Raw genomic sequence first — 22,343 nt, 5'->3', positions numbered from 1 at the left:
GTCAATCATGGCCATCAAGTCTACAACCATAAGCATGATAGATAATCTAAAAGCCTGCTTATCTGAGCTGACAATGGACTGAGAGAAAGTTCTCACCAACAAGAACTAGGAGCAGGAATAAGAAAATAAATATTAAAGCTGAAAGTGAATACACATGACAAGAGCAAGAGCCTAAAGACAGCAGAAGGCCAAATTCAAATTCGCTCAAGAATAGGAACAGCTAATTACCATGTCGATGGCACACCTGGAAACCAAGTAATAGAACTGTGAGAGAAATCTAAGGACCCAGAAAACGGAGCAGAGAGACCATTTCTGCATAAGAAATCTTAAAGACACAAATGTAGAAGCCATCCATATTGGCTTAAAACTCTTCAGCTGTATTTTTAAGGCTGGCTGGAACAACAGATCAGGAGTGAAAAAAAACAATGAGTTACTAGCGAAATGCCCAAATAAATCACAGCCGGCATGATAGGTTGGTGAAAATTGCTAGCTTTTGGCTGATTAAACAGAGGATTATGAAACAAAAAAGAGGTAATGGAAATCATCAGGTTTTGTGACAGTCAAGGAGCTCTCTAACAACAGCTCTCACCTGTCATCTGCCAGTCTTCAGAGAATTTTGTCTGGTGGTGCAACAACTCAATAAAGACTTATCAGATACCACTGGCTATGTCCAAGTGGACTGCAATTCAAATGGAAACACAGGGACCGAATTGTGAACCTACCTAAAGATGGAAAGCAAATATTTAACTCTGAGGAAGAGGACATTCTAAAGGAATCAGCACAGCAAGTGACAATCCATTTTTGAGAAGGGCACTGAACCCCTCCCCCCACCCCAAAAACATTTCCCAAGGAAGAGGACAGCAGGTAAAAAAAAGATGAACTGAAGGCTCATCAACGAAGTATGCTAAAGAAGATTACGAGTAGAAAAACATGGAAAGGGGTTAGCGGGTGGAGGGGTGAGCGGTGAAGAATGGCAAACCAATTTAGGGACGGGGTTTTCCACAGGCAGCACAGGGCTCCTCCAATGTCTCCTAATAGTTATCTCAAAAGGAATAAGAAAAGAAAGGTGGGCATAGGCTTCCACTATGAGATGCGGCAGGATTGATCACGCTAATAACAGACATAACTATTTTTCCACATCTATGTTAAGTGGAGGGGGGGGGGGCGCGATTGGCCCAAGTAATGTTATTTAATATGGACGTAAAGTTGTAGAGGAGGGGGTGACTCTTTGTATCCATGCTCAGGAGTTATAAAACGCATGCATAAGTACTACTGTGAGTTAGGTTAGTCATTCTCAAAGTGAAGGACCTGAATATCCTTGAACAAAAGCCATAAAATACAGTCATATTTCCTAAAGTTACAAACAACACGTTTCCAGGTGGAAACCCAGCTCTTGATGAAAGACCAGTTCAGAATAAAAAACTCAAAGCTTCTCCAACAAGTTTTGCAGAATCTAAGACTGCAGTGGTCTTCAACCTTTTTAATGCTTTGCTCCCCCTTGTGTAAAAAAATAAACAAAAATCATTGGGCCCTCCAGAATGAGAATGACAATTTCACAATTATACTATAAAATTGGCAGCTTAAATCCTATTTGGCAATTCAAACACGTTTGATCAATATATTCCAATTAATATTGCGACCTATCACACAGGCAGAACTCTTGGTTATGCAGCAACTCCTGTTTAACTGTCCGGATTGGAAGAAGAGCTAGAGTAAGTAAATGAATATTTATGTCGGCAAGAGACTTTGTGAAGTGTACCAGGCACCACACATGTGGATGTTAACTAATGGACATCTAAGGAATTTGTAAAGAGATGGCTTGTGGTGATTCAAACACTATCAGGAAAGATCTGCCTTGGTCATCAAAGAACTGATGCCCCCACAAACTTATACACAGGTATTCCGACAAAAAGCTGGATCTAGTGTCTCAGCACACCAATGCATCTACTCCAGGAATCCATGCTTGAACTTATTGTCAATTGTTCAAATGCCAGCAGGCCCACTCATGCTTTCGTGCGTCAGAGGTCAATAAAAGATGTAGCCTTGAGTTGGTTAACAATACATATCCGTTATACTACATCATATTGCCCGAGGCGCTCATTGGGAGCCTTAAAAATATATGTTAGGTGTGGGACCAGGTGGCAATTAAGAGGGGTTCTCATTACTTAACTGGCTCCTAACATGTCCATTCACTACAATATAAATTTTAAACATGTGATGGCAGAGACGGGTTTTGAAATGGGGACTGCAGGCTTCTCACACACATGTTTGTAAAAGGGCACATCAAGTCATTTGATGTCTGTACAACAGATTTCACTGCAACAGAGACTGAAAGACCACATTGCCTGCAGATACAACACAGTGTCCGCCAACCCACAAAGTAACAGACATAAAACTGCTTACGACATACAAGAAATTAGTCAAGGGGTTTGAATGGTTCACGGCATGTTTCACTTCTATTATGTCTAGCTGAGGGAAAAAGGGTATATAATGGATGTACAAAGAAAATGGTCCAACTTACACAACAGAAAAAAACAGAGGGGGAATTCAACAGACATCCCAAAACATATAGGAACATAACACAGAGTCAACATATGTGTTGATAGTATAGGATTCCCTAGTGTCTTTGTCAAAAGTCTCTAATTGTCACTGAAGCTTGCTGGAGATACAATAAGGGTTTGGGGATGCTACTGCACATGTGCGATTGTGCGAAGGTGAAACAACTTTGGAAGAACATTCTTGGTAATGTAAAAAAGGTAGTGGGTTTTTCCACAGCACACAATATGGGAGACGTATTATTAGGACTAAAGATACAAGATCTGAAGTCCTGAGTAAAGAGACCACACAATACCACATCTACCGAAGACAGCAAGAGTGCTTAGAGCTTTACAATGGAATAATGGGGATAATTCAATGGATTCATAAACTGTAGTACATATAAGGGATCATCTTAAAAAAAATGCAACCTGTTGAATCTGTTAGGCCTAGAAGATTTGAGATACTACCCCCATAGCAATTTAAGACAAGCAATGGCATAGCCAATAGGTCTCGCCTTTGGGACCTTATAAGTTTTAGCCATGCAACAGTTGATGTTATTGCACCAAGGATATTGTGCGCATAACTAAATACTTAAGAGGTCCCAAAAGCGAGACCTATTTGCTATGCCAATGCTTTAAAAAGTTGAAGAAATGTGACTATTACAAATCGACTTGATGTAAGCCATTATAATATACCTGTAATATTTATTTGAAAAAGAAAGCAAATTAAATTGACTACATGAGTTTTGTAATTAGATGAAATGACAGATTTGTCTTTGAAGGTCCATCGCGACATGTTACTCGTGATCAGACTTACTGAGGTCGCTCTCTATCTTTTGTCCTTTGACCTCCATAACAGGTCTACTGTGGTGTCCTGTGGGAGTTCACTGTCACATTAATGGGGTCTAACTTGTGGTAAACCCAAGTGGAAAGTAGCAGTTGAAGTTCGTTGGAACAAGCGCGTTGTAATAGTTGTATCCCGGTCTCGCATTTGCGAGAGTTTAAGCTCTTGGCATTGTAAATGACAATGGCTTCTATTTAGGTTTTAAAAACCAAACATAAAATAAAGGCATTGTTACATACAATGCCAATAGCTCAAACTTGCGTAAATGTGAGATCAAATGCATTGCAAATGCTTGTTGTGATGATTGTGCTTTATCTTTATTTTTGCCACCTATATTCCTGAATGTTTTGTATTGTAGTCTCGATTTTCAGCATAATTTTACAAATTACGGTGAAACTGTAAAAATTCGATTTTGTGCAATTTGGAGATCTAGGGTTTTCTGCTGGTCCAGGCACGATAATTCCCTTTCCCGTCAATGGAGAGCAATGGAAGGGCAAAATGAAACGACACGCTGGAGCACATCTTTCTGTTTCACTTAGCGGGCTCCAACTTGTCATTTGCACCATGTAATCTTTGACGGCTATAACAGGATTAAAGCGTAAAAAAAGAAACAAACTGTTTTTTTTAAAAAACGAATCTGGACAGAAGAGCAACTTTACTTCAACATATTTTTAATAGTTATTGTTTACTGGGGTAAATAAAATGTTACCACTGACGTGTGTTAAAAAAAACTATTAAAGGAACTCTTAAAAAGGCAGAGGGCTTACATATTCTAGAAACAGGTTCTTGTTAGGAAGAACCGGAATGTAAAGCCACGGAAGGGGAAGGGGAGGCTGTAAAGTATCAGGCTGCTCTGACTAGAGTAGACAGATGAATAAAGCCTAACAGGTGCAGCGGTTTTAAAAACAATGACACGGCAACGTCGAATAGGTAATGACTGCGAGGGGCCTGCAAAGGTTTGCTTATTCACTGATTTATTTAAGGTGACCTTAAATAAGTAATTTGTGATTTTGCTACAAGCCAGGCATACATCCTTCTTTGCCTGCAAACAGATCATAACATAACGACTCCCATAAAACGCTGACTTCTGGCAGCCTCCATGACCATGGCACAAGCGCGGAGAGATCACAAGTGCTATGTATGCCCTCGCTGGTCAGTAAATCTTTGTGATAGAAGGGAAGGGAGATTAAGGGAGGGGAGGGGCATGGTAGAGGGAGGATAGGGGAGGGTTTGTATGCGAGGTAAAAAAAGGCACACGGAAAGACGACAGATACAAAATTTTAGTTCATATTTATTGCTGATTAATTTTAATCGCAATATACATGAGTTCATGGTAAAACAGATTACAAAAAATAAAAAACGATAGTTCAGAGTGATTTAAAGTACTTATAACCTCATATCACTCAGAGCAAAAACAAAGGGATTTAAACTATGACTAAACCGGTCAGGAAACAAATCAATTAGCCCTAAATCAATCAGCCTATTTCCAATTACCATAGACAGAAAACGGAGTGAAAACAGGCATCAGGTGAGCCGAAGGGAGTTTGGTGCAGGGCAGAGACGGGTGAAATTATCAAGACTGAGCATGGTGCTGCTGTTATAAGCATGCCTCGGGCCAGCTATGCTGCAGTACCTGCCGTCCGGTGGCTTTTAGGCTCCATCTTAAGTCGCAGAGTTCCCTGTGTAGCTGCTCCCTCTGCTCGGCGCCATCTGGTAGCGGAACAAGCGCAGGATGAAGGCACAGACAAAAGTGGGGCAGAGTCAATGGGCCAGCGTGTATCAAAAAAAATACTGCACTGCTGAAGCAGCAAAAGAACAGGGAGTTGTTTATACGCTCACAGCTTTAAAGTTAAAAAAGAAATGTAAGAAGGCACAGGCAAAAGTGGGCGGAGTCTATGGGTGAGCGTGTGTCATGCTCAACTTTAAAGTTAAGAAGAAACAAGACGGAAATGTATGTTTAAGTACGAAACAATTGTTTAATTATCAGACTAGGCTAGGATCAATGTCCAATTTAAAATAAGCCTTGTTGAGTCTGCCATGAAGCTGAAAAGGAGGGAGGGGAGAAGGGAGGGGGTAGTGAGAGCAGACAGCAAGGCGGTGGAGGAGCATGATTCACGCGCTGGAAGGCTTAATGAGCCATGACAGAAAGGCAGATGGGGGCAGCGCATGTGCGTGCAATTGCAAGCTTGAGGCCAGCAAAAGCGTGTGGTAGCATTTAGAAAACCCACTTACTAAATGTCTCACAGAGCAGCGCATGCGCTGGCTTAGTCGAGATCTAAACAAGGGGGAGCAGGAAATCGAAATAAAATGAAAGTCCAAAAGGGGATCACAGCTAGACCCCTTCACGAAACTCAGCATTCGATGCTATGAGTGTGTGTACTGGGAAGGCAGGGAGGGGGGCCTGGAGTTGTGGTTCTCCTTTTTGTTAATGGTTATTTAAGTTAGACCATACCAATACTCATGTACCTACTGGGTGACAGGACTTCCGCACCAAGAAAGCATGGAGTGCAAAAAGTGTGGATTAATGTTGTTAATGTATTCAGCTAATTAAAGTTTAAAAAATACATCTTATAAAAAAGGTGTTCCTGGATATCACACACAGGCAAAAATATTCGGAATTTCGAATGGCCCTCGAGACCTGGTTGTTTGAATAAGCCTCTGGGACCTGCAAGCGCCTGAATACCCCATCGAGTGATTACCAGTGGTTTATAAATCCTGATTGATTCTGGATTTATGAATATCAATGAAGATACCATGACAGAGAAAATCAGGGTACTTCCTGTATTACAAGAGTGCTGGGACCCATTGCACAACTTGACATCTCACTTAAAAAAAAAAATCTGAAGCTGAACAATGTTAAATGAATATAACTGTAAAAATTACATGCATAAAGAAATAAGCTTCACATAAAAACTTAACACCCTGTCTATTCCAGACAACCCATGATCAAGCACACTTAGACTATTCTATCGGTATAACCAAATCACAGTCTTTGCTCTTGTCCCAGCATCTGTGCAATTACCTGCAAACAGTATTCACACTGATAAGGCTTTTCTCCACTATGTGTTCTCTTGTGTCTTTCCATATGGTACTTCTGTATGAACCGCATACCACACTCATCACAGCGAAATGGCTTTTCACCTGAATGTAAAGGCAGAAAGACATTAGACAACTGTACGATTAAACAAAGTTGGATGCTTTCAAGAAGTCAGAAAATGTGATTCTAGGTGTACATAAGATGTTCTGTACAGTGTGCACGTGCAAATGCAGAATTAAAGCGACAGCTTAACATAACATCCCTTTTATATAACAGGCAGCAGCTGAAGTATAAGACTTTATTTGTCTCACAAAATTCTTTAACTTTCCATTCCCTCAAACAAACCTAGCTCAGCCCACTCTCATTCATTAGCTGATTAATAAGCTACTGAAAACGAATGGGGGCAACATTTCAAAGACATTGGGATGCTTTAAAGAGCAACAAATGGCAAAGACCAATTTAATAGAAACTGAATCAACTTTCTTTCAGTAATAAATAACACTTGAATTAAAAAATGTCTATGATACTTTCAACTGCCGCTTTAATACTATTGTTAGTTTTCTCGATCTTGGTATTCATAGAAACGATCTATGTGGAGAGGTGAGAGTATTGCTGTTAGTCACTTGCCGTACTGCAACAGTGATAAAAGAAATCTTTGACAGTGAATTCTGTGGTATTTGTCCCAAAAAACTGCTAACTCACCAGTAACATTCACAGCCTGGTTATATACACAAGAAATAAGTTTGCCTTCTACTTCAATGCGATTTCAGATTTATGCAGCGGATATACGAAATCCACTGATTTTAAGCAGAAGAGGCAGAAAATTTGGCATCTAATACAAGAATAGTATTTGTACATGCCTATGAATGATACTAAGTATATAATGCACCAAAATGACAAAAATCCAAAGTGCATCGTAGTAGATTAGAAATGAAAACGTCAACCCACAAATGACCAAGTGGATGGAATGCTGCACAGTATGTTGATGTGATCTCCATATTGTTGATGGGTTGACTCTAACCGTCTCCCCAAAAGCTCAAATGTTAAACATTTAGTGTACTAGAGCTGCTAACTGAACTGGAATACTGGGGGGCTGCTTCCCCTTATTCAGTCTCACGATGTACACACAGACTTGAAGGGTGAAAACTTTCCATCACTGAATTATCTTTTCTTTAATGAAGACTTCACATGTTTAGTTCACCTGCACCCATTTCTCCAAAAAGACTGTATTCTAGTATCAAGTGTTAACTTCGAATTCCGTTGTTCACATCAAATCTTTTCAAGAAGTAAAAGAAAAAAAATGAACAAGATTCTCTTAAAGTCCTACAAACAAAATCTACCGGACTAATCTCAAATTCTTTTATTGTAAGTTGAAACACTTTATGGTAAACGCCTAAATAGAATAAAGTCCTTCAAGTGCTCATTGATTTAGTCAGAGGTACCAGGTATGTACCTCCAAAGCCTGCTACAGCCACATCCTCCTTTCTGCCATCCCTCCCTATACCGGTTGACATTTGTCCAAATGGAGAAAGATGCTAAGTAATTTCAAAGGCAGATAGGGCCAAGCAAGCAAGTGTGTGTGTGTGTGAGGGGGTGGAGGTCATGGAGTAGGAATAAATGAAGAGGAGAGTTTGGGGCAGAAAGAGGAAGAAAAAAACACTCTTCAGCTTGTGACACTAACTGGACCTACCTTCGTGTGACCTGAACCCTGAGAGGATACAGAAAGAGATGATGACCAGCAATATGTAGAAGGGAGGTAGGGACACATAAAAGCCATGTCCAATGCACACTTTAAAAAGTACCACTTCCTGGGACCTCAGATCCTACACAGCCTCCCTGGAACATCTTGATACATTATGGGAAGTGAAATAAACCTTTGAATACTAATTTTCACAGAGCATGGATACATGCCAGTAGCCAGGGCAACAACAAAACACCAGTTTAACCTAAAACAAAGGTGCCAGTAGGCTCATGGGCAAACATATGTTCCAGGGTTATCCAAGGTTTCTCCCCCCTCCTTCGAACCGAAAGCAAAATTCATAAGGTTCACTCAGACAATACCATATTTACCATACAAGTGGAATACTCTCACTCGTTCTGCTTCTTAATAGCTAGAAGAGAAAAAATGAGGCCGACCTAACTGAATAGGATTCTAAGCTTCTTGCACCACCCACTAGCATCATCAAAAACTGGAGGCAATAAAGGATTTAGCTTCACACACTTAAAAACAACTTCTAACGCATAGGAAGCACACTCAAAGCATATCAGTAAACCAATGAAGATAATTAAGGTACTGTACTCACCAGTATGAATTTTCTCATGTCTTTGTAGCAGGTACTTCTGTATGAAACGCATTTCGCATTGACAGCACTGAAAGGGTTTTTCACCTTGAACAATATAATTCCACATCCATAAGTTAATAACTAAACAAATGTGAAGGACTCAACTTCTACACCCCATCCCCTCTTTGTTACATTAGGCAGTGATAGCTTATCATATTACTCAGTGATTGCATAAAACGTTAATATTAATGATTTTATTTTTCACTGTTAGCAACATGGATCCCAATAGTAAAATACCAATATCCCATGCAGATACAGTGGCAATAGTAGCAAACGCTCTGCCACAAAACACTGTGCTGGCAGTTACTTCCGCTAGACAAAATGGCTTAAAATTACAATGATTTCAAAAGGTAAGAAAGCATAACAGAACACATAATAGTAGAGAGACTGACATGTTATATTCCCCCAAACAAAGATCCTTTCCAAGGGATGTATGACGTTACAACGCAACTTTTACAACGCACTACCATTACAACGAAATTTTTACAACGCAAAATCTATTACAACGCATACATTTACAACGCAAGTTTTTACAACGCATATATATACCTTTACAACGCATACCATTACAACGTAAGTATTGGTAAGTATATAATAATTTTTTTATGTAAATTAATTAAAATTAATATAATATAATTTAATTTCATTAAATTAATTTAATTTAAATTTAATTTTACTTTATTTTTACACTGTACCCCTGTACCCCAAAAACCCCAAACTGACCCTGAACCCTAAAAAAAACCCTTTACCCAAAAACTAAAAACTGACCCTGAACCCAAAAAATGCCCCTTTACCCAAAAACCCAAAACTGACCCTGAACCCTAAAAATACCCCTTTACCCAAAAACTAAAAACTGACCCTTAACCCTAAAAATACCCCTTTACCCAAAAACTAAAAACTGACCCTGAACCCTAAAAATACCCCTTTACCCAAAAACCCAAAACTGACCCTGAACCCTAAAAATACCCCTTTACCCAAAAACCCAAAACTGACCCTGAACCCTAAAAATACCCCTTTACCCAAAAACCCAAAACTATAACATTTTAAATATAATTATATGCTTACCAATACTTACGTTGTAATGGTATGCGTTGTAAAGGTATCTGCGTTGTAAAAACATACGTTGTAAATGTATGCGTTGTAATAGTTTTTGCGTTGTAAAAGTTTCGTTGTAATGGTAGTGCGTTGTAAAAGTTGCGTTGTAAACGTTGTTTCCCTTTCCAAGATGTGGGTATTCATTTTATTAATATAAGCAACTTAATTAACACATTTAAAGCTGTTAGTCAAAAAACATACCTATTAAATAAATTTCTTTGCGGTTTGTGTACCAACATCACATACGTATCCCCTTTATGCATTTCGATGTACAAATTTGTGTTGTATTTAAAAAACAACATGTACCCGAATTTAAAAGTAAGAAAAATTTATAATTTAAATCACGGTTCCTTAAAAAGTCAAACGTTTCATTTGTGAAATAAAAATAACCGCCCCTTACCAACTTTCTGATGTCGGTAGATTTGGGAATTTTTGATAAAATGAAGTGATCCTTGCCACCAAATTGGTAGATCAGTCTAAACACATCACACAGGCTCTAGTTCTTTCCTTGATGTTTCTTACAGCCGATCACTTTCTACTATCATTCATCTACTTCCTGGTTTTCTTTTGACAGAATTGTGATTTTCAGCTTGCATTCTTCTTTGATTGTACTATGGTGGCCTGTCCTTTATGTAACAAGAATTCTTAAAACAAATGTCCTTTTATGTATTATTTACACTTGACAGTACCATGCCACAATTAGGCAAAAGAAGTGTGTCACTTACTTTCTCTGTCAAGGACAGGGAAATTGTCGGCAAACACATGTAATATGCAAAGCACAGAACTGTAACGTATAGAGAAACGACGGAGCACTACACAGTGTCATAGCGCCATTATCCCTACATATTATTCCCAGTCATTACCTGTGAGATGATCTCACTTCTGACAAGAGAAAGAACGGGAAGAAAGCTAAGTAAACATCCTTGTCCTCCATGTAGGTTTATACCCACCATGGGCACTGCCTGTTTTTTGCCTCATCTCTCATACCTAACAGAAGGATAAGAGATATGAAATTCAGGCCGTGCTTGAGCCCCTGACGTTGCGATTCAGATGCCGTGGTCCTGGTTTACTGTGCCGGGCACAGTACTTGTATGATGCCAGGGGTCTAGCATTACTGTGAAGGTCGAGGGAGGACGGTGCCAATGTTTCAAGCATTAAACAGCCTGTTTTTGGAACTCAGACTGACTACTACGGTGTCGACATCGCAACAGGTAAAACATGTTTGCTGGATTTCAGGTAGGTTAAGTGGACATCCTAACAATGTTCAAAGCTTTCCGCTTGATTTGTAGGCGGTTAAAATCGTCATGCGTAGAGTTAAAGGAGACCACCAAAAAAGGTGAGTTTTGGTGGTCCAACACTGTTTTCATCTGCATTGGGGTCTTCTGTACGAATGTGTGTAGTTGATTTCTGGTGCTCACTCAGTCAAATCCCTTTTCAGGGAGCCACAGGGCAAGCAAAACCTACTGAGCCCAACCGTGGTAGTTAAGGTCTTTTACTCCTGACGGGGCCAGACTTACTATGGGTCCTGAGCAAGTGGGCCAAGTACTCATTCAACACTTGACTCATAGTGGTAATGCGGATAAGCAGTTCACGCCTTCTTGGCGGAGGAGGTAGACACAGAGGGGTGTACACAGGCTCACACTTCAAAAGAAAGTCAATAGCAGAAATAAATCAGTGTCCAGTCAAGTACACTTTTATGAAAAAAAATAATATTTATTTACAACCCTAAAGTGGAATACGGCACACAAACAGTTTCCAGAGGTCAGGGCTCTAGAGTTTTATAGGCAGTCCCCCGAGTCCCACTTTCATCTCACTAGTGGTAGTGGTTATTTCCCATTCACTACAGGCGACATTGAGATTAGGCCTCACTAGCAGTCCGCGTCTCAGAGCCTCTCTCAGACTCTGATAGAATAGTCAAAACTGTTTCTGTGCAGAGCGCTATCTGGCAGTCAAGGTCCCTAATGGACTTCTGGCCCTTCACTCTGTCTTAAGTGCACCAGCAGGGATTGTTTGACCGGAGGCTCCGAAAGCGCTCTCTCTCGTGGGAGTGGTGGTAGCAGCAGCTGCCTCTGGTGACTTTCACACATGCAGCTCTGCAGGGGCCGCGGATGGGTGTCCTTGGTACTCTTCGGATAAGACCGTAAGTTTCCTTTGGTCTTCCCCCAAAGATGGGTGAATGGGGGGACATTGGGGTCTTCTGGCTCGGATCCTCAGTGGGGCTCTGTCCACACGGGTCAACATGGCAGACAGTCTTTGCAACAAGGGTATCAATCAGGCTACGATCCTTGTCTTGTTCTAGTGACACCCTCAACCTGCGTCTCAATCGTGCAACGGACAGATTGCCTCATCGGCAGGTTCCTCTTCACACACCCCCCTGCCTTGCGTCATATGGGGTCATCAGCTTGCACACAGGTGACAGCCTGATTAGCATGGCAAACTTTGCAAAGGCACTCTCCGGCATATAGGGTCACGGACTTAAATCTGCACACAGGCAATGACCCCATTGGTGCAGCAGCAGTCTTTTCACACCTTGCTAAAGGGATCCACTCGCCAGGATCCCCCACTGGACTGAACTCCCTCCGGCAAGTTCCTCTTCCTCACAGGTAACACTGGTCTTGGCAAGCAGGCAGGTACTGGTGCACCAGGGGCTGGTAGTCTTGGATGTCCCTAGGTGAAGTCCCCTTCCCCAGCTAGGAGACTTGAAGGCCTTAGCCTCCAGACCTGGCCACAGGCAAAAGTCTTGCAAAGCTTCTTCACGAACAGCCAGTTTGGCTGCTTGACAATTTTGGGAGTCTCGAGCTCCCCTTCATATAGTTCATTTCCAGACACAAAATGTGATTTAGTGTCTTTGAAGTTTATGTTGGGGGGGTCTGCTTCCTTGTTAAGTGCCCTCTGCGTTGCCCAGCTCTTCCTCCAGATAGCTGTCTGTCACAGCAGGAGCGACTTCAAATGTGATAGTCCCACAACACAGGCCATGGGAGTGTCAGCCACATAATATGTGCATCAAAATGTTACTCCAGGGCCTTGGCCCTGCTCTTTACGATTCCCTCATCAGCCCATCTCAATCCTGAAATGTGTCCAGGCCCTCTTCCAGTGACATCTCTGGGAATCAAAGAGCACCCTTTAAAGTGGCTGGCTCTCCTTCCTCTAGTTTGTGTCCCACTCAGCTCACATGAATGCAGCAATCCACAAATCTTTCTGGGGTGATGCCTCCACCTCCTCATGCTTCTCCTGTTAGCCTTGGTTCTCCCAAAATAAAACCCAGAATCTTCCATGTATTGTATAATTCAGAGGCACACAAACACCCAGCACATGCATACAACACACACACACACTACACAGCACTGTTTTCTAACTTGACGGAGGCCAAGGGTGAGTTAAGCATATAGCAGCAGAACTTTACAAGAGTGAGCATGTAGGCCTCACTCCAGTGACACAGGTACAAAGGGCCTGGTTCACCTCTACTGATCACTACACATTATGCTGCCACCGCTGCGCTCAGGCTGCTTAACGTCTGGCAAAGGCAGTAGCCTTTCACCACTAAGAGTGTAGTGCTTTGGGCACCCGTCACAGTCCAATAAGATAGATATCCGTGAGACAGGCCGATGTCATGGCACACACATTAGGTTTTGCCCATGACAAAAAAAATCAGCACCAAGGATTCCAGGCATTTTTGCAGCTTGGTCACTCATGGCAGGGGTACACTTAAGTCACCATGCAAGAGACTTCTCAGTCCTAACACACCATAATTATTATTTAAACTGAGCTGTGTTTGTATCGGCTGTTACTTTGTTGCTGATACATACGCACTGGACTACCTTGTGAGACTGTTAGGCTATCATTACGGAAAAATACTTTAAAAGAGGCATCTGGTTCTTGTTCTCGCCCTAAAATGTTCTGTAAAGGGAAAGAGGATACTTTTGAGAAGAGGATAAGAAAATAACTTTTGCATACCATGGCAAATTTCCATGTTCCTTCAAAACCTCAAAATCAACAGGATTCTTCCTCTTCTGATTGCAACACCGAAGAAGAAGCAGAAAAACCTGTAATATAGCAACAGGGGATATATGCGCATAAAGAGGTTCTGCCGGAGATTCTTGATATAATAGGGAATAACCTGAAGGTTCCCAGAAGAGGACGTGCTTTCTATGTCTTCAGACACAGTCTTGCCACAATTCCTAATGACCCCTTTCCCTGGGCTTCCCGTTCATCAACATATGGTCGGGTAGAGAGAATGGAAGGATCCAGACTCAAATCCCTGTACCTAGATTCATGTCTAATATAAGCATGCTGGAAGACATGGAGAAGAAGATTATTGCAACAGTCATGGTGGATTCAATGGTGACTAGCTTGGTGCAGCACACTATCTATTGCTGAAGAAAGTATCCTCAAAGATCAGATCAAAAGGAAGATTGACACAGCCTTAAAAGGTGTTATGCTTTTCGTCCAACAATTGCTTCTAAATTTCATTAAGAAATGTAGTTACCAACCTTTTTTCCTAAAGTTAGGTCCAAGGAGGAAGAACTTTGGCATCTCCTGGATGTCAAACGTGCAGTTTTGGTATATATAGACAACACTAAAGATTTTATAAAAATGAATCTCGTTTGTAACTTTTGGTGCTAATGGTTAGGGTCACAAGCCATCTAACATATCTATTAGCAGATGGTTTTTCAGACATTACTTTTGTGGCCTAATCTTTGGGTAAATTAGCTTCTCCTTAAGGTGTTAAAAGAAGATCCACTAGTGGAGTTTCTGCTTTCTAGGTGGAAACTCAGGGAGTTGCTTTGAGTGAAATGTGCCAAGCAGCAACATGGGCTTCGAGTTAGCCTTCTGTTAAACATTACAGAATTGAAGGTGTGGGTTTTGTAGAAAGTTAATTTTGATACAAAATGTTGGCTGAGATGAAGAACTGAATTTACAATAAGGATGTTTGGTTTTGTTTGGCAGTAAACAAGAGTAATCTTAATTTTCTTTTTCCAGAAAGCCAGTTGGAGGCTTACGTATACCTCGCAGGAAATGACTGGGACAAGGATGTAGGAATAAAGCTCCGGTTACTTACCAGTAATCTTTTTTTCTTGTTGATAATCAAGTTTATTGAGCTTAGAACAAACCACAAATATATATTGGCAGCAAAATCAAGCATAATATCTGAATAGTGGACATCTGTATGGGAGACAACAGACGTGAGAATCAGTCTTTAGGGTAAAATCATATATGAGGTTATCACGAGTCATAAAAGAAAAATCACACCCACCCCTCAGGACAACAGGTTGAACCATTTACCCCATATCTTTGAGAAGAGTTCAGGACAGACCGGGATTCAAACAGGGGCTCCTCTTGAGTTCTGCACCAGTCCACCCCAGTCTCCACCTCCGCATAGTTGGGGGTTTGGCCTGGGACCATAGTGCCGCTATATCTCGCTTCGCCACCGCCACTGCTGTCCCAAGGAAGCGCTAGTTGGCCCGAGAGCTGCCCAGGCCATCAAATACGCCTAGAATCAGAAGCAATGGGTCATGGGGAACCGTCCACCCAGGGTCTGTGTGAGTTCTAGTTCCACATCTGTCCAGAATGGTGCAAGGACGGGGCATTGCCAGATCATATGATAAAAATCCGCTGGGGCGTGGTTGCAGAGCGTGCAGGTCGGGGAGGGCTGCAGGCGGGCCTGTATAGGCGTGCAGAAGTGAGGTATGCCACGTGTAGGTAATAGAGTTGGACTAGATGCAATTTGGATGAGGTCGTCAGGGTCTTAGGGGCCATGAGAGCATCCCTCCAATCTGCATCCTCCAGGGGGCCCAACCAACCTTCCCAGTGAGCCCGCAGCGAATCTAGGGTTGCAGGGCCATTGTTCACGAGGGAGCGATAAATCAGAGACACCCCCCTCCACCCAGGTTCCCCATCATCACTTGGGCCTCGAGGGGACTAAACTCAGGGAGGGAGGTGGGAGACGGAATGTGCACCCTGAGGGCATGCCGAAGTTGTAGATATTTGTCAATTGGGAGGAGTGGAGGGAATAGCACTGCTGCAGGTCTGCAAATGTTCTGACATGGTCCCCCACCCAAACGTCCCCAAGAAGCGAGATCCCAATGTGGTCCCATCGACGGACGTCCCGGAGAGATGAGGCCTCTCGCAGCCAAGTGCCACACCACAGGGGCTTCTGCCTGGTAAGTTTCCGATCCCATCTTGTGTGGGGAAGAGCAGTGCGCTAAGCCAAGCAGACCGACCTAGTGATTGGGAGGGGGGGGGGGGGCAAGGGGAGTGGTGGGGGGGTCCTGGGGTATGGGAGCTCCATGCAAGAGGACCTGAAGCTGAGGGAAGTCCATAGTTCGGAGTTCTACCTGATACGCCGGGTCGGACCAGCCGCCTGCAAACCAGTCATGGACCACAATGAGTCTCGTGGCTGGATAGTACAGGTGGAGCTTAGTCACACCCGTGCCCCTGTCATATGAAGGTATGCGGCAGTGTGCAAGGGACACTAGCGTTTTCCCGCCCCACCCCATAAAAAGCGGGTGAGGATACCATCAAATTCACGAAACCAGCTCCCTGGGAGGTGAAAGGAAATATTTTGCAGAAATTATAAGAATAGGGGTGAACCATCATTTTAAAAAGGGCACTTCTGCCAAGGGGGTTAAAAGGAAGGGATTGCCATCTCCTAAGGTCCGCCTTGGCCTTGGTGACCAGGAGAGTAATATTCAGGGCCTATTCTAGTTCTGGAATCAGGGCAACCCAAACCCCCAGATACTTGATAGACAGCCTCCGCAGGGGTATGGTGGTTTTCCAATCGAAGCAGGCACAAGACGGGTGGAGGGGAACCAGAGTGGACTTCGCCGGGTTGAGCCGAAGGCCCGAGACCCGTTCAAAGGCGGAGAGGACGTCCAAGCATCATGGGCCAGAGTTCTTGGGGTCCGCCAGGAAGAGGAGAACGTCGTCGGCGCAAAGGGCGACTTTATCGACCTGGAAGGGATCCCATGCCCAACCTCGGATGCAAGGATCTTGACGTATAAGAGAGGCCCGGGGCTCCATCGCTAGCGCAAATAAAAGCAGTGAGGGCGGGCAGCCTTGGCGAGTGCCTCTGTGAATTGGGAATGCCTCCGACAGTCCACCATTGACTAAGACCCTCACTTTGGGGCAGGAATATAGAACAAGGATGAGGCGCCGAAACGGAAGGCCAAACCCTATCACCTCTAGCACGTCCTCCAGATAGCTCCAGTCCACCGTATCAAAGGCTTTTTCAAAGTCAATGAAAAACAGGGCCAAATACGGAGTGAGACAGTGGGCGTATGCAGTGCCGTGTACCCCGATCAGGCATAAAATCACATTGGTTTGGAAGAACCAAATCATGCAAGAGGGGGCGGAGACGTCGGGCCAAGACAGTGGCGAAGATTTTCACCTCGGTGTTAATAAGGGAAATAGGGCGATAGTCCGCACAGGCAAGAGAGGGTGGCTGTGTCTTTGGGAGGACCACAATAGTGGCCACGTCTGTCTCCGGGGGAAAGGACTCAGAGTCCACCAAATGATGAAACAATTCCACCAAGTGTGGGACCAGCAAGTCGCGGTAGGTCGCACAATATTCTTTAGGATTGCCATCCGGTCCCGGTGTCTTGCCGGAATTCAAGTGAGAAATGGCCTCATGAATTTCCTCCGGAGTGAGGGGGAGATCCAGAGTCTCCGAGACCTCTTGGGGAAGACGGGGCAGTTGGGTTCCTGTCTCCGACAACAATGAAGCTAGGGATGCTTCAGGAGGTTGGCCCGCATAAAGATCAGCATAGTAATCCGCAAAGGCTTGGGCGATAGCCCGAGAGGTGAGGTGGTGGGTGCCGGCCCCATCTCGGGGATGATGGGAGCGGCTTTGGGGTAGGAGACTAGGTTATGAAGTAATTTGCCATTTTTATCACCCCAGCCATAGATGCGCACCACCGAGGAGTGCCACAGGATTCTAGCGGAGTCCAGGGAGATCTGGCAAATCTCCTCACGGAGCAGTGCGAGCTGTCGGGCGAAATCAGCACCGTCAGTAGACACCTGGGCTGACTCCAATCGAGCAGCGCCGGCCTCCAGCTGTACAAGGCGGATGTCCTGAGCCGCGCGCTTTGCGTGTACTAAGACTCTAGACACTCCCCCTATGGTGGACTTGCCGGCCTCCCACAATGTACCCGGCGAGAGGATCGACCCTGAATTGAACACGAAATACTGCTTCAGTTCCCGCCCGAGAGATTCAACGAATTCCGCATCTTGCAAAAACCAAGCGTTCATTTGCCAAGTCGTGCGAACGCAATCAGGAGAATTCCAGAGATGGAGGGAGACAGGGGAATGGTCTGAGATACCTCTGGGCAGAATAGTTGCCCCGGACACCAACTGACAATCGGGGGCTGGCACTAGGAGCAGGTCAATACGGGAGTGAGTGCGATAGGCCGCCGAAGTGTGAGTGTACTGCTCCGGGACGTGGATTCCACACCCTCCAAGCGTCGCAGAGACCCAGGGCGGAGGACCAATCAGAAAGGCGCTTAGCAGAGGCATGTTGGGACGTAGAGGGCGCACCTGTTGCGTCGTGAGGGGGATGCATGACAGTGTTAAAGTGCCTCCGATGACATTCTGGCCCTGAGGAAAGGTGGAGGTTATGAGCATGAGTTGCTGAAGGGCAGAGGGCATTGTGGCAGGGGGGAATATAGATATACAAGAGGTTGAGAGGATACCCCTCGATCTTGCCGGTCATGGCCAAATAGTGGTGTAGTGCCCGGATAATTTGTTCTATTTGGACTGGTGGTGACTATGATCCACTGCCATCTCAGTATACTGCTATGAATCCTTTATTTCAGCCTTATTTGTGCCTATTTGTAGGGTTTACCTATTGGCTTTGACATGATTTTGTGCCTTCTTTATCCTTTTTCGGGCCTAGAGGCCTAAACTAGAGAGCAGCCATCTTGTCTTCTTGCCTCAGTTGTCCGAGGCGCTTGTAGGTTATAGGTAATGTTTAGAGTTTAGCCTGTTATGTGCTAGTGAGGAGACGGTGAAGAATGGTTCTTATCGAAGGAATGTGTTTGTCTCTCGGGCCCTAGACGCAATACGCAGCTGGCCACTGTGGGTGCGCGGGGAGCCTGGGGACTGGCACCGGAATTCGGTGGGAGTCAGCCTGCTACTGGAAATTTCCATGAGGAGGGAGCGTTCTATATTATTGAAGAGCAAGAGAGCAGAGCAGTCAGAGAAAGTTGGTCAGTTGAAGAGGCCAGAAAGAAGTCAGCTGCAGCCCGAGTCAGAAGTCTTGACTTGTGATGCAGAAAGTTGGAGGTTGAAGACAGAGAAGGAGAGTGATGAAGAATCCTGTAATGATATCGTACAGGGTTGGTGTAGCTGAGGACCAGAGAAGGATTCAAGTATCTTAGAGCAGTGGAGCAGAGAAGTAAGACAGTTGGTGGAGTTACATCTGGAGTTGGTTTTTTGAGCAGTTGGAGTGCAGTTGGAGCCAGTGGAGTACAGAGGCCATGAGTAACATCAGAAGTTAGCATGGTGGTGTGGTGATGACAGAGAGTTCTGATTCGACCAAAGAGGAACAGAGAGTCGGACGCCTTCTTAATAGGGTGAGGTGTTCTAAGAATACTTTCATTATAACTTCATGTCTAACCATCCTTACTTTTCAGCTCTTATATGAATGCATGTGTTGGTAATTGCTATTCTAGTGATAAAGATTCCTTCTTGTCATTCTATCATTGTGTAATAAAGAGACCCCAGGGTGCATTAGTTCCATGTGTATGTTGTTTCTAACATATTCTTTTCCCCGGTTTGTTAATAAAGAGGTGTTGAATGGATACATTTGGATGTTGTTTCTGTGATAGGGTTAACCTTTCTTTCTAGCCAGGTGGGAAGACAACTGATGACAGGGGAGAGTGTTGATCATATTGGGGAATAGCTTCGAGGTGTGTGCAGGCATCATTTCTGTGTGGTGTGATTGGATTTCCACTCCAGTGTACAATATAGGAAAACATATGAAGCTGCTGAGAGAGCAGGTATAGCCCAGACCAGATTGCCGTAAGGCTATAAAGTGAGATATATGTATAGTCTAGGCAAGATCGCCGTAAAACTATAAAGTGAAGCTGCTGAGAGAGCAGGTATAGCCCAGACCAGATTGTCGTAAGGCTATAAAGTGAGATATATGTATAGTCTAGGCAAGATTGCCGTAAGACTATAAAGTGAAGCTGCTGAGAGAGCAGGTATAGCCCAGACCAGATTGTCGTAAGGGTATAAAGTGAGATATATGTATAGTCTAGGCAAGATCGCCGTAAGACTATAAAGTGAAGCTGCTGAGAGAGCAGGTTTAGCCCAGACCAGATTGTCGTAAGGCTATAAAGTGAGATATATATATAGTCCAGGCAATATCGCCGTAAGACTATAAAGTGAAGCTGCTGAGAGAGCAGGTAAAGCCCAGACCAGATTGTCGTAAGGCTATAAAGTGAGATATATGTATAGTCCAGGCAAGATCGACGTAAGACTATAAAGTGAAGCTGCTGAGAGAGCAGGTATAGCCCAGACCAGATTGTCGTAAGGCTATAAAGTGAGATATATGTATAGTCCACGGAAGATCGGCGTAAGACTATAAAGTGAAGCTTCTGAGAGAGCAGGCATAGTCCAGACAAGATCGTCGTAAGGCTATGAAAGTGGGCCGTCGGGAGACGTTAAAGAGACAGTCGTACGACTATAAACATGATCTATCATAGGATATGGTGTGGAAATCCCTAGATATTAGTAGTCTCTTTGACTATCTAACCTTGTGAATAGTCATCACCCCATTCTCAGGTAGGTATTCTGGGTGGTGTGTTCTATAGGGCCTGAGAAGGGTGTGGTTACGTCATGACTGGATATGCTATGGATGGTGAGCTATAGAATTGGCCTGAGACGGTCATTACAAGTGGCCTTGTGTGTCAGCCTCAGCCTGTATCAAAGTGAAGGGGAGACCCCTACAGAGCAGTATGGCCAGCCCCCGAGATCCCCGCGTGAAACCAGAGTGCCAAACCCCGTCAAACCCATAACGGGCAAAGAAAGTGCACTGAGTTCCTAAAAGGTGAGTTTCCTGTATAAAGAGGATGTCTGGTGCATGACGTTGAGCACTGCAGAGAAATGCGGTTCGTTTTATGCAGTCTAGCAGGTCATTGACGTTCTACGACACAATATGGAGGGGTCTATTTAAGGTGGACATCATCAGGGTGGGTATTGTGCGTGGGGGACAGTGCGGAAAGACCTGGATTCCAGAGGAGGTAACATCTCCTAGCCGGGGCACTGGGGTGAGGTTTGTGTGCCCTGAGAAGTCTCATGCCTTCTACGGTGACGCGAGTACATTGACGGCTGCCAAGTAAAACCAAGAACGGCGGCCGGTAGGTGGCCAAAAACAAACAATCAGGAGACAACGGTCTGCCCATCCTCCCTCGCCCCCAACACCCCCCACCCTACACTTCTGAACTTGAAGCATTTATCACATTGAAAAGTAAAACAACAAAACAGTAACACAAATGAATCTGAGTGCTAAGCTAAAACCGTTAGCGGGACATGAGCATGGCAGAGATGGACCCCTCCATGTAGACAGATCAGATAATCGTTAGCAGCTATAGAAACAAATAAGACCAAAAAGAACTTGGAGGACTAAAAATAAGTCTGGGTGCTCAGGTAATACAGGTAGTAGAGCTTGGTGCGGCAGTGATGGGCCCCTCCGTGTGTACGGATGTGGAGAAGGGCACCGCTGCATGAGCAGCCGAGAGAGCAGTGTGTGGATGTCATGCCGTTGGGCCCCTTAGTTCAGATCCCCCCGTCCTCGCCGGTTCCTCGAAGTGCGGGCTCTTTGACAAGTCAGAGTCAGATATGGCCCTGAACAGTGCCCTGGAGGGGTCCGGGATGCGGCTCAGATCAATCAGGGAGCCAGTTGAGTTGGGAGTTGCAGATCTCCTTGGTGATGCGTGAGGAAGGGACAGTTGAGGCACAACACCCGGTGAACGGGAGGCATCTCAGCTACGGTCACCCTTCTTGCAGGACCTAGTATGGCGCCTCTGGGGCTTGGGTAGGGTTGGGGGAGGCTGCACAGGCTCGCTTCGGGCAGGGAAGGAGACCAATCGGGTCTGGAGAGGGTGCTTCTCCGTAAGCCAGGTGCAAGCCGCTTGGGGGTTATCAAAGGAGATCACCTTGTTCTGAAAGATAACTCGAAGCCGGGCTGGGAAGAGGAGGCCATAGCGAAGACCGAGGTTATGGAGCTTCTGCTTGACCTAGTCGTAAGTTCAACATTGGGCTTGCACCTCCCTGGTGTAGTCTGGGAAGATCATAATCTTGTTGTTTTGGAAAGTCAGGGGACCCTGCGTTAGTGCCGCCCCAAGGATGGCATCCCTGTCCCGAAAATTGAGGATCCTCACGATAATGGGCCCGGCAGGAGCTCCTGGTGGAGGTCGGGGAGCCAGGGAGCGGTGGGCACGCTCAATGGCAAACCAGGGGGAGAGGGATTCTTTGGCTATCTAGGAGCA

The 22,343-nt window shown here is 44.5% G+C and overlaps 1 protein-coding gene across 1 annotated transcript in view; it reads right to left on the bottom strand.

The window, feature by feature from the left end:
* ZNF148 (zinc finger protein 148) overlaps positions 1-22,343 on the bottom strand; it is a 171,343-nt gene that overhangs the window by 12,900 nt on the left and 136,100 nt on the right. Inside the window, exons 5-6 of the mRNA XM_078682438.1 lie at positions 8,722-8,805; positions 6,404-6,522 (exon numbers count right to left, since the gene is read on the bottom strand). Coding sequence (XP_078538564.1) covers positions 6,404-6,522; positions 8,722-8,805 — 203 coding nt within the window. The remainder of the gene's footprint in view (positions 1-6,403; positions 6,523-8,721; positions 8,806-22,343) is intronic.

Source organism: Lissotriton helveticus, chromosome 3_1 (assembly GCF_964261635.1).
Source record: "Lissotriton helveticus chromosome 3_1, aLisHel1.1, whole genome shotgun sequence".
In the NCBI taxonomy this organism is placed as follows: domain Eukaryota; kingdom Metazoa; phylum Chordata; class Amphibia; order Caudata; family Salamandridae; genus Lissotriton; species Lissotriton helveticus.
This window is presented reverse-complemented; position numbering and strand designations above follow the sequence as displayed.